This window comes from Mercenaria mercenaria, chromosome 9 (genome assembly GCF_021730395.1).
Source record: "Mercenaria mercenaria strain notata chromosome 9, MADL_Memer_1, whole genome shotgun sequence".
Taxonomy (NCBI): Eukaryota; Metazoa; Mollusca; class Bivalvia; order Venerida; family Veneridae; genus Mercenaria; species Mercenaria mercenaria.
The window spans coordinates 47,374,991-47,391,627 of NC_069369.1; the positions used below are offsets into that span (position 1 = coordinate 47,374,991).

General features: G+C 35.5%; 1 protein-coding gene across 1 annotated transcript in view; it reads left to right on the forward strand.

Annotated features, from left to right (window-relative positions):
* LOC123547050 (glutaredoxin-3-like) overlaps positions 1–16,637 on the forward strand; it is a 24,123-nt gene continuing 7,486 nt past the window's right edge. Inside the window, exons 1-8 of the mRNA XM_053550542.1 lie at positions 1–8; positions 1,650–1,759; positions 2,217–2,345; positions 3,094–3,173; positions 3,699–3,818; positions 4,922–5,006; positions 11,120–11,209; positions 14,545–14,689. Of these exons, the coding sequence (XP_053406517.1) occupies positions 1–8; positions 1,650–1,759; positions 2,217–2,345; positions 3,094–3,173; positions 3,699–3,818; positions 4,922–5,006; positions 11,120–11,209; positions 14,545–14,689 (767 nt within the window). The remainder of the gene's footprint in view (positions 9–1,649; positions 1,760–2,216; positions 2,346–3,093; positions 3,174–3,698; positions 3,819–4,921; positions 5,007–11,119; positions 11,210–14,544; positions 14,690–16,637) is intronic.

Below are 16,637 nucleotides of genomic sequence, written 5' to 3' on the forward strand. Positions count from 1 at the left end.
ATGAAAAGGTAAGTAAAATGAAGTCAAAAATTAATTAGGACAAAACACCCTGCACAACTCCCCCCCCCAATCCTGTGTTTCTGATTCTTCCTGGGACAATATCCCCCTGGAAATTATCAGGTGGACAAAATTCCCCTTGTAAAAATATAAAGGTAGACAAATTCCTGGCGATAATTTTATCTTTCCCTTTTTATTTTCAACCATGGAAAATGTTATATAAACATACAGAGGAAAGAAAATACATGAACAATTACTGCTTTTATTTTAATATTATTAAAGTTAAACAATTCGGTCTAAAAATACATTAGATTGCACAGTAAGGCTATGATCAACATATTAAAAAATGCGTCTTCAGTAACATCAAGATTTCAGAAAAATAATGCCGTTTACTAAGGATGCATCGACAGCATCTTAAATTACTCGCCATTATTTCCTAATTATGTCTCCCCCCGGAGGCCATATTGTTTTGGCCTGTCCGTCAGTCCGTACGTCACAGCTTCATTTCTGAGCAATAACTGGAGAAACCATTTGACCTAGACCTTCAAAACTTACTAGGGGTGTAGGGCTGCTGGTGTAGACGACACGTTGTTTTTGGGTCACTCCATTAAAGGGTCAAAGGTCAAGGGGCCTAACATTTAAAAAACATTTCCGGATCAATAACTAGCGAACCCCACTTGGACCAGAATGTTGAAACTTCATAGGATGATAGGTCCTGAAAGAGTAGATGACCCTAATGATTTTGGGGGTTCACTCCGTCAAAGGTCAAGGTCACAGGGGCGGAACATTGAAACCATTTCGTCAATATCTAGGAGAACACTTGACCCAGAATGTTGAAACTTCATAGGATGAGTTGGTCATGAAGAGTGTTGACCCATTGCTTTTGGGGTCACTCCGTCAAAGGTCAGGGTCCAGGGGTGAACATTGAAATCATTTTCACAAGCAATTAACTAGAGAAAAAAAAAAAAAAAACCACCTGGACCAGAATGTTGAAACTTGATAGATGATTGAACATGCAGAGGAGAGGCCCCTATTGCTTTTGGGGTCTGTCTATTAAAGGGTCAACGGTCACAGAGGCTGTTCATGTAAAATCTTTTTTTGGAAATACCTTGGAGAACCATTGACCTACAATGTGAAACTTAATAGGATGATGGGACATGCAGGGTAGATGACCCTATTTATTTTGAGGTCACTTGATCAAGGTCAAGGTCCAGGAGCTGAAAGTGACTTGAGAACAATAGGCCAGAGGATGAAATTTTAGCGGGATGGACTGGACATGCCAAGTAGATGATCCCTATTGCAGCCAACCTTCAGTGTTCTTTGGACTTTCGCTCCTGACCTATTGACTTCTTGCCCTATAGGACTTTGCATTGGGGGAGACATGGCGCTTTTTTACAACACAGAATTTTCTAGTTATCACTTCTTCGTAAAAAGTTCTTTAAAAACATGCTGGTAAATTAGGTACGTGAGAAACAATCGGAGTTACTCCAAACACTACAATGTCATACTGTATGTGCATATTTTTTACCAATTAAGCAAAAATGGACTCATTCCTTTAAAACAGATCATGATATTGTTTGATGAGATGTTTATTGTTTACTCTGGGACTCTATGTATTTATGATACTGATGTAGGTATTGTGTGTATTTCAGCAATCTGTGTGTAGTGCATTTCTCAGCCACATGGCACCACAATGTGCCAGATGAACGATGTTCTACAGACCTAGCGCAAGAAGCACAGTATTCAAACACACGTTTTTCAAGTAAGAAGAGTGGCTGTATTGTATATATAACTGCTACTGATGCTTTTGGTTTGAAACATGTTTGAAGAAAATTGCAGTTGTGCTCGGGAAATAAATCTGTTCACTTTCTAACACAAAGATATAATTATTGCCTTGACCAGTTGTTTCCTGGTAGCAGCAGAAATTTACAGTTTTTTCTCACCTGCATGTGACAGGCCTTTTTTATGCTGTTTTAGGCCGAAATCCAGCGCCATTCCCAATCTTAAAAAGTATACTTTTTTCCCCACCTTGGCCATTAATTCCCCATGCAAAAAAAATGAAATTAGTTTTGATTTTCAGTCCTGATTTTAACAACTTTTCAGCAAAAAATATTCCTCCAAACAATGATTTCGCGGACGTAAATTTCCCTCCAAAAGGGACCTGGTACCCTTCCCCAAATTTACAAAAAAAGGGCTGGAGAAGATTGTTTGTTGTACAGGAGTTCTTGCTCATGAGAGGTTAATTTACTATGAATTACATACAGTGTATAATTGGGAAGAAAATATCTGCCTGGCTAGGAAAGTATTTCCACCTCAGTGGTGTTGTTTACATGAAAGTTTATTACAAAGTATGTGAGGGCTGTGTTGGATTTTACCTTCCCAGCAGCTTCTTGGGGTATTAATCACATTCAGTGATAGCTCTAGTTACTATATTTCAGTGTGTTCATTTTATTTCTAGAGATTACATAGTGGTAAACTGTAATTCTCTGAAATGTTATTGAACAATATACTTGTAATAAATTTTGCAAGAAACTTTAGTGTAAAGATTTGAAACTGTATGTCTTAAATTGGCAAGCCTCCAGATATGTTAATTTTTTTTTCTCAGAATTTAGAAAGTGGTTATTGGTGACCTGATCTTCATATTTATTTAATATAGAAAAACACTTGTTTAGTTTGTAAAATAGGTAGATAATCTCCTTCAAAAAGAAGTATGAATGCTGTGATGTATCTTAGTAGAAATCTAGCTGTTCTTTATGTCAAAAAATGAAATATTATACTGCTTTAGATTTTGTTCAGATATTTGATATATGTGGCCATTTGTTTTACCACATCGGTAGCCCATTTGTTGAGCATCCGCTTTGACTACGGGATGTCATATGTTTGCTCCCTGGCCATGTCATACCAAAGACATGAAAAAAGATACCAGTAGGGCTTTTGTTTGGTGTTCACCATTAAAAGGGAAACGCACTTCTCTTGTCTCATACCCTTGTTGCAATAGATATAATCTGGAATGTAGTGTCAAGTGTGATTTATATTAGTTATAGAACTTGTTTCACAGTCAGCCTAATCAGGAGTGTTAAATTGAATTTGTTTATTTTCAGATTGAAGCAGAAGATGTGCCAGAAATCTCAGAAAAGTATGAAATCTCAGCTGTACCAACATTTATATTTTTCAGGGTAATATAGCTTGTAAATAAAATAGGTTAATAAAATCATAATTGTCCCACGCCTTTTTCGAAGAAAAATAGAGGGACACAGGAATTGGCTGGTCTTCCGTCGGTCGTCATACTTGTCCTGTCGGTCCTAAATCTGCCATCCATGAGGGATTTTGAAATAACTTGGCATAAATGTTTCCACCATAATGAGAGACTTGTCATGCGCAAGGACCCAGGGACCCCTTAGCTCTAAGTCAAGGTCATCACACTACGGGATAAGGTCTTTTACTTTGTTCGTGTCTGTAACTCGTGAGCTGCTTGAAGGATATTAAAGAAATTGGCATTAAATGTTCACCACAAAAAGAGGATGTGCAGAGCGCATGTTTCGGATGGCTTGCTTCAAGGTAAAAGTCACACTTTGGGGTCAAAGGTCATACCTTCTGTCGTACATTTGTATATTGCTCCGCATCGCAGTGCTCTTGTTTTATTAGGTCTAATACTATTGACTCTATCATCCATTATATTATTGCTGCTGTTTTGCTTTCAGAATGAGAAGAAAGTTGACAGAATGGATGGGGCTAATGCTGCAGAACTTACAAAGAAAGTAAAATTGTTGTCATCTCAAAATGCAATCAGTGTGCCAGATATACCAAAACCCCCAAAGGAGGTATTATTTTATTATATAATTTTTATTGATGTCTGTTATAGAAAATTACACATTGAACATCTTCTGAACAGAACTATGTCACCCCAGTCCATGCACCGACATACTTCTACTATACCCCTCCAGTTAAAAGTTGGAATTCATATAGTGATACCACTGGCTTGTGTGTGCCTATGTTCTTGTGTCTCTTCGCAGTTTGTTGCATGCACAAAAATCATGTCAGTCAAATTACTCTGTTGCCACACTGTTGGATTAAGAAATAAACTTCGCAAGTAACACCCTACCCCCACACCGGAGTGTGCCCACATGCAAACTCCATACCTGTAGATGTAAGATCACGGTCACATTTAAAAGTGGGTCACATTTAAAAGTGAAACGTTCAAGGCACGCTCTGTTGCTTTTTTATGCATGCATAGATATTGAAACCATATCCCTACCTTGAAGGTCAATGTCAAACTTAGAGCTCAAAGATTTATGGCTGCTCTTTACTTTTTTAGCTATCTGATTTTTTTGGTGAAAAAACTGGTGAGTTATTGTCATCACTTGATCAGGTTGCATTGCTCTGGTTAAGTTTTATGTTTAGTCAAGCTGTTCTCCGTAAATATCAGCTAGTGCTTTAAACTTACAACTCTTGTTCACTATCAATAGCTGACTTCTGTACAGCAAGAAAACAACTCCATCTGCCTTTTTGCAAGGATTATGGCCCTTTCGACTTAGAAAATATCAGATTTTCTGGTTAGGTAGAGATCACATAAAGGGATCAAAGATCAAGATCTAACGTGGTTGTTTTTTTGTCTGATCTATAAAATTAATATGCATAGAAGGATTAAACTTTGGTTACAAGACAATGTAAAATTTATAATCATTTTAGTCAGGTGAAATAATTATGTATGGTCATTTTCCTTTTCCAGTCAATGACTTCAGTATAATATGTGTTCTGTTGTCAAAGTGCCATTGCACACAGGACTCACACTCCTGTATCCTAAAATCACATAGGTGTGGTACCTGGTGCCATACGATACTTCTCCTTTGTTGAAGCAGATTTGTTAAGTCGCTTTTAGTGTTGTTTTTTGGTATGAAACCAGGTTGTGTACTTCTGTTTGTAGGACTTGAACACAAAACTGAAGCGTTTGATTAATGCTGAAGATGTGATGTTGTTTATGAAAGGAACACCAGCAGAACCTAGATGTGGTAATGATTTCATACAAAGGAGCAAGCCTTTAAATTAGGGTCACAATTTTTTTTCAACACAGGGATATCTAAACAGATCAAGAAATATAAAAAAGATAATTTTAAGCCAATACTATGTTAAGTGACATGCTAAATTCTTACTCTGTTATGGCACTTCTTTCACTGCAGAAGAAGAATTTTCTTCTTATTTAGCTGGCCACACAAGAATTTATTATACAGTTATTGACTTATGTTGAGGTCAATATGTGTTTTACACCAGGAATAAAACACATATTGGACCCAAAACGTCTATCTTTTATATTATATGCCCTTCTCAAAAAAGCTCTTCTTTGGATTGCCCATATTTCATACATTAGAAAAAATTGATATCACACGAGGCATTATCACTTTTGCGGGTCAATATCGCTTTTTGCAGACCCGCGCATGCACCCCTTTTGACCAATCAAATGAGCGCATTTGAAAAGGGTATATAATATTACTTCCTATTATTATTCAACTATGCAATATTGGACACAATATTAGATAAATTGTACATGTCATATAAAGCAGATTGCATCAATACCAGATTAAACTGAACCAATTTGAGAAACTCTGGGTCAGTATGAAAAAATCTGTGTTGATACAAGAAAAACAAGGCAAGTATGGGATTCAAGCATTTTGATGTAGTGTATCAAACTTCCTGCATTGATTACCTCCCTTAGCGCTACATTAATCACTGCTGTAATAAATACCACTTTACATAAATATGCATGACTGTGCATAAGAAATTCCAATGTTATGTCTTTTAACAGTATCATTTTTAGCTCAACCAGAGCCCCAAAGGTCCGGTATCCCGATTGAAAGGCATTGCTTTATAAACCCCAGTCATAACCACTCCGCACAGCAATGCGCACGCACAAGACTGCTTACATGATCCTTAATCTTGTCAATTCAGCTACATCAGCCCTCATAAAAACGCCTCTCGCGCCAAACTGTCCCTCCATCCCACACTTCACAGGAATGTTCTAGGGTGAAGCTCTACAAAATGATCAAAGCAATTTGAAATTCATGCAGAACTCTGTTGCCATTGGGCAACAGAAATGAAAAAACTTTATTTTAAAAATCTTCTTTTCAAAAACCAGAAGCCTAGTGCTTAGATATTTTAATGTGAGCATTGCCTAGTGGACCTCTACCAATTTGTTCAAATCATGACCCCGGGGTCAAAATTGACCCCGCCCCAGGAGTACTTGTTTTTTACATGAAAAATCTATAAATAATCTTCTTCTCAACCACAGAAGCTAGAGTTTAGATATTTTACTGTAGATTGCATAGTGGACCTCTATAAAGTTGTTCAAAATCAGGACCCCGGGGTCAAAAATTGACCCCCGCCCCAGGGGTCACTTGATTTTATATTAAGCCAATCCTTCAAATTTTTCTAACATTAAACAGAAGCTAGAGCTTAAATTATTTTCAAGTGTAGTATGCCTAGTGGTACCTCTACAAAAATTTGTTCAAATCCTGGACCCCGGGGTCAAATTTGACCCCTCCCCAGGGGGTCACTTGATTTTTATTAGGAAACATCTTCAAAAAATTTCTAAAACTAAAACAAAAGGGCTAGATCTTAGATATTTGAGTTGTAGCATTTGCCTTAGTAGATTTCTACAAAAATTTGTTAAATCATGACCCGGGGTCAAATTGACCCCGCTCCATGGGGTTACTTGATTGTACATAGGAAATGTCTTTACAAAATTTTCTAAAATTAAACCGAAGCCTTAGAGCTTAAAGTTATTTCACGTGTAGCATTGCCTAGTGGACCTCTACAAAATTTGTTCAACTCATGACCCCCCGGGTTCATTGACCCGCTTCATGGGGTTATTGATTGTACATAGAAATATCTTCAAAATTTTCTAAAAATAAACGAAGGCCTAGAGCTAAGATGTTTGACATGTAGCAGCATTGCCTAGTGGGACCTCTACAAAAATTTTGGTTCAGATCATGACCCCTGGGGTCAAAATGACCCCGCCCCAGGGGTCACTTGATTTTAATGGAAAAATCTTTAAAAATTTTTCGTAAAAATAAACCAGAAGGCCCTAGGATCTTTGATATTTGACATGTAGCATGCCTACTAATAGACTTCTAACAAAAATTTGTTCAAATATGGACCCCTAGGGCCAATTGACCCCGACCCATGGGGTTATTGATTGTACATAGAAAAAATCTTCAAAATTTTCTACAAAATAAAAGAAGGCTAGATCTTAGATATTTAACATGTAGATTGCCTAGTGGACCTCTACAAATGTTGTTAATTCTTGACACCCAGGGTCAATTGACCTAGCCAGGGGTTACTTGATAGTACATAGGGAAATCTCATAAATTTTTAAAAATAAACCAGACGGTATAGATCTTAGATGTCTGGATTATGTAACATTTCCTAGTAGACTTCTACAACCTTTGTTCAAATCATGGCCCAGGGGGTTAAAATTGGCCCTGCCCCAGGGTTTTCTTGATTGTACATTGGAAAATCTTCCAAAAAAATTTCTAAAAATTCATCAGTTTGACATTTTAAACATGTAGCTTATATTATTCTGGTGAGCGATCCAGGGTCATCATGACCCTCTTGTTTCATTTTATCACCAACATTAGTCTTAATTCTCTTAGAAATACCCAGAACAGTTTGAATAACCAAAGTCTAATAACAACTAATGGAAAAAAAAGATTTTCCAAGCTTCTGATAAAAATGTTAGTTTCCTCATTATAAGGGGAGATCACTGTATAGGAGATTGCTAGATTTATACATGGGTTACCTCTCCTACATGACATGAATTTTTTTTCTGATCACCGCACAATAACAGCTTGTTTTCTGTTTCTTTTGACAGTAAAACATGAAAGTGTAAAAACAATTTTAAATTGATTTACTTGCATATATAAACATATATCATACTAGCGAAAATTTTATTTACTGAAAGTACCATTGTGTGAAGTTCATCAACATTGGTGTCATTATCAAAGTTTTTTTTTTCAATCATTATGTTCATTGCTTAGTTTTTTTTTCTAATTTTTAAGAATTTTTAAGAGTGGAAAATGAAAAGAAAATGTAAATATATATATATTATATAAGTAATAATGACTGAACTCTTAACAAATATACAAAGTTTGTAGCTGAAATGCTTCAAGAACAAAAAAATACTGGGCTTTGTCATGCACAGTCGTATTATATTTGTCATTAGATAAGTTGAAATAACTATAAAAAAAAAGTACAAAATAGCCCACAATCTTCATTAAAAATGTACTCACCTCAAACTTTAAAAGTTAAGAAGAATAAGTTTAACATGCTTGCACTGTATTATTTTTTAAAAAAATTTCCGACAAACTACTAATTAATTTAGCATGGCCTTATAGCATTGGTATTGAATCAATACTGTTGAAATTTGGTCAAGTCCTAGTTAAATGTTCTTAGATTTGCAAGTCCTGTTGAAGCAACTGGTTAATTTGCTTTTCTGTATTCATACTGAAGAGTTGCACAAGATTCTACTAGGTTGCACAGATTTCTTATTAGAGTTGCGCACAGTATTCCTACTAGAGATGCACAGTAGTCGTACTAGGAGTTGCACAGTATTCCTACTAGAGTTGCACAGTAGTCGTACTAGAGTTGCACAGTATTCGTACTAGAGTTGCACGGTATTCGTACTAGAGTTGCACGGTATTCGTACTAGAGTTGCACGGTATTCGTACTAGAGTTGCACAGTATTCGTACTAGAGTTGCACGGTATTCATACTAGAGTGCACGGTATTCGTACTAGGAGTTGCACGGTATTAGTTCGAGAGTGACGTTTTTCATACTAGAGACAGTTGCCACGGTATTCGTCCAGAGTTGCACTGTATTCGTTACTAGAGTTGCAACGGTATTCGTACCAGAGTTTTGCACGGTATATCGTACTAGCGTTGCACGGTATTCGTACCAGAGTTGCACGGTATTCGTACTAGAGTTGCACGGTATTCGTACCAGAGTTGCACGGTATTCGTACTAGAGTTGCACGGTATTCGTACAGAGTTTGCACGGTTTCGTTACTAGAGTTTTGCACGGTTTTCGTAACCAGGAGTTGCATGGTATTCGTACTAGAGGTGCACGTATTGTACAGAGTTGCCGGTATTTCGTTACTAGAGTTGCACAGTATTCGTACTAGAGTTGCACGGTATTCGTACTAGAGTTGCACAGTATTCGTACTAGAGTTGCACAGTATTCGTACTAGAGTTGCACAGTATTCGTACTAGAGTTGCACAGTATTCATACTAGAGTTGCACAGTATTCATACTAGAGTTAGACGGTTTGTGAATATTAGCAAAAATGAAGTAATATACACATAGGGAATGGCTTGCTGGTCATTAGTCAAATCTATTTGCCCAGGTCAGATGGACCTAGGTCTAACAGTTTTTACTATTGACTGGCAAGCCATTCAATAAGTGTTTTATTAAAGTACACCAGGAATAAATTGTTAAGTACTTTTCTTCTTGTTCTGGCTCAAGCCCAACAAAACGTGTATTGAACTTTGAAGCGGCCAATAGCACAAACTATAAACTGGAATTTTTGTACCCCCCCACAACAAGTTGTAAGGGGGGGTATACTGGTTTCAGGTTGTCTGTCTGTTCGTCTGTCTGTCTGTCCGTCTGTCTGTAGACGCAATCTTGTGCGCACCATCTCTCCTTATCCCCTTGACAGAATTTAATGAAACTTCACACAAGTGATCAGTACCAACAGTAGTTGTGCATGGGGCATGTTAGGTTCTTTTAGAGAAAAAATTTGCAGAGTTATGGGACTTTGTTTTTTTGTTACTATACTATATACATAGACACAATCTTGTGCGCACCATCTCTCCTGATCCCCTTGACACAATTTAATGAAACTTCACACAAGTGATCAGTACCAACAGTAGTTGTGCATGGGGCATGTTAGGTTCTTTTAGAAATAAATTTGCAGAGTTATGGGACTTTGTTTTTTTTTTGTTACTATACTATATACATAGACACAATCTTGTGTGCACCATCTCTCCTCATCCCCTTGACACAATTTAATGAAACTTCACACAAGTGATCAGTACCAACAGTAGTTGTGCATGGGGCATGTTGGGTTCTTTTAGAAAAAAAAATTGCAGAGTTATGGAACTTTGTTTTTTTGTTACTATACTATATACATAGACACAATCTTGTGCGCACCATCTCTCCTCATCCCCTTGACACAATTTAATGAAACTTCACACAAGTGATCAGTACCAACAGTAGTTGTGCATGGGGCATGTTAGGTTCTTTTAGAAAAAAATTTGCAGAGTTATGGGACTTTGTTTTTTTGTTACTATACTATATACATAGACACAATCTTGTGCGCACCATCTCTCCTCATCCCCTTGACACAATTTAATGAAACTTCACACAAGTGATCAGTAACAACAGTAGTTGTACACGGGGCATGTTAGGTTCTTTTAACAACAAAAATTGCAGAGTTATGGGACTTTGTTTCTTGTTAACATACTATGTACATACAGTCTGCATATGCAATCTTGTGCCTGCCTAATCTACCAAACACTTGCACACAATTTAATGAAACTTCACACAAGTGATCAGTACCAACCCTAGTTGTGCATGGTGCATGTTACATTCTTTTAGATAAATATTCTGCATAGTTATGGGACTTTGTTTTTTGTTACTATACTGTATTCATACAGTCTATATATATATATACAGTCCACATAATTATGCAATCTTGCGTGCGTCAAATTGCAATGTACTGTGTCAGTGCATGCGGGGGGTACATTCATCACCTTTAGTGATAGCTCTAAATATAAGGAGTCATGTAATAATCATAAATATTACCCAGTTTATAACATACTGAAACAGCTGAGTGAAGGAATTGACTGTAGAATCATTAAATTGTTGGTGGGGAACTAATTTCCTTGGATTTCTTTGTTGTTTAGTGATGCACAAAATGAAATCACAATATGATAAAATTTTCATATTACCGGTATTGTAGAACTTGAAATCCATGAAGTTTTGTCTTTTACATTTTAGCTTAGATTTGCCAAGACCATGATATAAAGTGCCAGTAAATTTAAATGATTATACAGCATTTATCTATTTTTAAGGTTTCAGTCGGCAGATGATAAAGATTCTGAACGATGCAAGTGTGAAGTACGGGTCATTTAATATTCTGGAAGATGAAGAGATCAGACAAGGTAATATCTTGATAAGAAATTGTGATATAGAGATTTCTTGAAGATGAGATATGTGATATTGAGGTTTTAGCTGGTTTTGGAAATAAGGAAGCTAGATATGTGATACTGAGGTTTAACTTGGTAATATCTTGCGTGGTGTACAGAGATGATACGAAACCCCTGTATTATTTTTTTCAAAAATATCGTTATTTTAAAATAAGTTGAGTTTTAAAAAAGATAACTATATCCTTAAAAAAAATTAAGTTTCAAAGGGGATAATTTTTTCAACCAATGTTAAAATGTGCAGGGGCAATTAGATGGGGATTTTGACCTAAATTTTTAAGAGATCTTTTTTTGTCTTGGAGGATCAGTAAAGCGGTTGTAGATTCAAACTTGGCTGGGTTTACAAGCATTATCATCTCGCAGTATACCAACACTTAGTGCTTGATCCAACCACAAACAAGGTTTTCCCTTTATTTCTCTTTAAATATTAGACAATACAACTGATATTACATAAAGAACTCTTAGGTGTGGTAATAGGAGCTTTTTTTTAAATTCAATTTTCAAAGTATTTTTATTTGATTTTAATTTACTGTAAAAAAAAAAACAATGTTAGTTAGTTATTTTCCATTATAATATAAATTTTTACCATTTTCAGCACCAAAAAATTTTAGTATTTAAATTTTGGCTTTATTATTCACGAATCATTATAATTATCAAGATATCTTAATTCACAAAAAGCCTGCCCACTTAGCTCAATAGGAAGAGGGCAGATCTATGGATTGCGGGGTCGTGAGTTCGATCCCTGGGCGGGGCTTATGTTCAGTTTGGTAAAAGACATTGTTTCTGAAATCATTCGTCCTCTACCCCTGATTCAAGTGGGGAAGTTGACAGGTACTTGCAAAGAACAGGTTTGTACTGGTACAGAATCCAGGAACACTGGTTAGGTTAACTGCCCGCTGTTACATAACTGAAATATGTTGGAAATGGCGTTAAACCCAAACAAACCAACAGTTACTCACAAAAAAGCAATATTATTTCCCATGCAATATAAAAAATTTTTAAAAAACTCAAAATTATTTGTTACTTCTGCCTAATTTTTACAGTGGGAAAATACAGTTTTAGCCATAAAATTGAAATCCTTAATTTGAAATGGTCCTACAATCAGCGGGAGCTGTAGAATATCTGTATCTTGAAAAATAAAGTCAGAATTCGCAAAAAAAAAAAAACAACAGAAATTGATTAATATGTGGATCAGAACAGTTGTGTGTACAGTTTATTCACAAGTCGAGATAAATTTATCAGTGTAAACTAAATAAGGATCATATAACACCTTAAACTGACTGGCATGAGATACTGTATGTACTGTAGAAAATATTGTAAATGTGGAAGAAAGTAATTTAAAAAATAATGTTAAAGGTCCATATAGCTTAAAAAAATTATCTTAAAAACAGATGAAACAGATGAAACATCTTTCCAAATAGATGTTATGCATACTTACATGGTAAGAAAAGCATTACTTTTAATATTGCACATGAACTGTTATAGTTAGAGCCATAAAGGGAGGTAATAAAAAATAGATAGAATATATAAAACATTCTAGTATATTCAGCAATATTCAAACTTTTGACAAATGTTAATGAAAGTAATTATTAGAAATAGGATTTTAACAAGAAATTATGTATTTTATGTTCATAATGGAAAATGTGGCAGCCTTTAAGGAATGTACGAAGGTGTTAATATTTATATGGTAGAAAGTATCTGTGTATGCATAATCATCATACAAGATCCACTAATGAAGTCAGTGTCAATCAAGTGCTAAGAAACTTAAATTAGTTTACTGACCAGCCATACAGTCCTTGCTTACACAACAATAGATCATTGTTCAGCCTTGTACAATGACAAGCTGTCTAGATGATTTAATATAGATATTTTATATTGCATTGGTTAATTACTCCAATAAGGCTTATATAGCTGGTAAGTCATTAACACGCTTATCATAGTAAACTTGTTAAGATGTGACATGCCCATCACATTTAATGGCATAAAAATTAGATGTTACGACTTTTTCATTATGCCTTTGGCCTAGGTGTACTTTTCCATTTATTTATAGGTTTTTCCTTTTGCTTTTTATGGTTTTTACAGTTGAGTCAACCTGAATTTGTACTTGAAGATGCATCTTGCATTCTAAGATGTTTTGAAATTTATTAGATGTAATACAAAAAAATGCAAGTGAAATAAATGTGTGATTACTGTCAGCTTTATAAAATGTTGACCAGTTTGACTCGGACATTAACCCTTGTCCTGCTAAATTTCTATAATGAACTTTTTCATCTTCCAATTTGTACAGTACCATTAACTGTTAAATGGGGTGCTTACCAGAAAGATACTGGCTGAATAGCGAACAGTGCAGATTATATCAGACTGCATGAATGTGCAGGCTGATCATGATCTACACTGGCTGCAAAGGCACAATCAGTCATGCATGGTAAGGCTTAATCATTTCAAAGCCAGTTTAGAATAATGTCTGTTGGGTAAATTTGAAGTCTAGATGCCACCTGCTTGCTTTCTTGGAGAGGAAAATAACAAATTTGCATATTAATAATTATATCAGTAAAATTAAAATCAAAATGTTCATATTTTTCGAAATTCTGGTTATGACATGTTTGTGAAAATATATATTTTCCAATATGGAAAATATATTCCTTAACATGTATTTAGCATTTCTGCTTACTAGGTGAAAAAGCCAGCCCAGTAAGCTTACCCGCAATTATTGGTAGAACACAAAAACATTGAATCAAGAGGTTGGGAGTTTGATCCCCTGGAGAGGCATATTACCATGACGATATGTTTGAAGTCATAGACAGTATGTCTGAAGTCATTTGTCCTCTACATCTGATTCATGTGGGGATTTAAAACATTTATTGATGGAGAACAAGGTACAGAATCAAGAGACACTGATTGGTTTTACTGTCTTCCATTTCATAACTAACCGTAAATGCTGTTGAAAAACTGGAATAAGACTGAAATTAGACGAAATTGAGGTAACGACCTACCGTATAACGGGTATTTTTTACCTGCTGCTAATTTTTATTATTTTTTACGACCAAATCAGATTCGTAAATATTGGCCTCGTATAAATTAGCCGCATAAAGTCAAGTAAACTGGTAAACCTTATGATTTTGTAAATTTTGTAATCATATAAAATCAAATCATGTGTTTTACCCCAAATCAGTAAACTTTTACAGCAGTAAAAATAACCCGTTATACGGTATTTGACATGTGAAAAAATACTATATGAACAGACTTCACATATCTATCTAATGAACTGCATAAAAATGTTTTCTTATCTTAAGGTTTAAAGACATTCTCAAACTGGCCAACCTATCCACAGCTGTATGCAAAGGGGGAGCTGCTGGGAGGTTTAGATATAGTGAAGGAACTAGCAGAATCTGGAGAACTAGAGTCACAGCTGCCCAAACAAACTTCTCTCGAAGACAGGTATTCTTATCCATGAAACTACTGTTTACAGTTGATAACTAGAATGTATCAGATGTCGTGGACACCAAAAGATTGTGTCATATATTACCAAAAATACAACCTATTTTCACACATAAACAATCAACTTAAAAGTAGTTTATATCAATATGATAATAAACAGTTATTTTATACAAATTATATATACTTATTTCAGCAAATGGCCTGTTTTAACACTAACCATGTAACCTTTTCAAATGTTCTGTCGTTATCTATGCTCAGTGTGCTAAGTTTATATTAGAAAAAATCTGGTCTTATTAAACTGAAGTATCTTTACTTTACTGTACCTGGTTTTAAAAATAGCTAAATGGCTAGTCATACTTGTAGTTTGTCTCCAATGATTTTTAGCTTGACTATAAGAAGTATATGGAGAGCTGTCCTAATCAACCTGGCGTTGGTCTCCATAATTATAGACATCTGTTTTGAGTCCACACCTTGGTTAAAGTTTTGATGTACTTCTCTAACTTGATGGATTTGCTTCAAACTTGAATAACTACATGTATTCCTGATCATTCCAATATTGCACAAGGGCAATAACACTTGCACCAACATTTCTTAAATTATCCTCCTTTTTTAGCTCACCTTAACTAAGGGTTCAGGGTGAGCTATTAGTATGGGTGGATGGTCTGGCGTCCCTTATCTGTTGTCAATATTTTTACTGAAACATCTTCCTCTCTGAAACTACTTGTCAGAATTTCACCAAACTTGATACAATGTATGTGGCATCCTAGCAAGGTCCAACAGCTAAAAATAGAAAATGTTTGACAAACTTCTCACGAACCACCTGGTGGATCTTCATCAAAGTTGGTCTGTAACATCATGGTAAGGCCTTCTCAGGTTTGTTCAAATGGGGGCATTGGGCCACTACTGTAATGGCTAAGAATGGAAAAGCCTTAGAACAACTTCCTCTCATGAACCCCTTGCTTGATCTCCATCAAACTTGGTCTGTAGTATTATTGTACGGTCCTCTCTCAAGTTTGTTTACCGGGGTTGTGTGTGTGTGTGTGGGGTGGGGGGGGTAAATTTCACTTGACCATACGCATTGGCGAGTTAAAGTCAGGATAAAAGGGTCCCTTTTAGGGGACTGCTATAGCTAAAAGTAGAAATACCTTTTAATGACTTCTTCTTGTTAACTGCTTGATCTGAGGTTGTTTGAAAACTTATTTATTTGTCAATAACAATTTGATTGACATGTCCAGGTCAATGATATATCAATATTGTTACCATAAATGACAGTCCAGCTGATTTGTTTTCCTGAAATATATTATAAACTGTTAAAAATGCAAGTTTCACATAATTATTGTCATGTTATGTTGAATGTTTTTGATGGATGTTACATTGATTTATGACTCACTACTGTCATAATAAATAGATCCTATATTGATCTTATAATTTATGATTGGGATGGGAAAACATGTTGTTTTATTATTACAGTTAAGCAATAGCTACTGTCTTTAAAGCTCTTAAAACAAACTCAAAGAGTTCAAGACAGTATTGTGAAAATATTTCATAAGTGCTCTTCTTTTGGGCTGGCTAGGGAGAGGATAGATTGATGGATCATAGGTTTTTTAGTTAAATCCCAGTGGAGGCATGATGTTCTCTGTGACAATTTAATAAGGTAGTGTGTCTGAAATCATTCGTCCTCTGTATCTGATTCATACATTGTACATCTGGAGAAGCTGGCAGTTACTTGTAGAGAACTGGTTTGTACTGGTATAGATTCTAGGAACACTGGTTGGGTAAACTGATAACTGAAATGCTGTTGAAAAAACCTTGCCAAACAAATATCATGTTAGTCATAGAAATGTGATGTAAATTAGAACAAATATAGCTGTTCTTACTGTCAGATTGTACTGATACAAATCTAGATGATACTATTTTGATATATTGTAATGTCATTAATACATTTTGT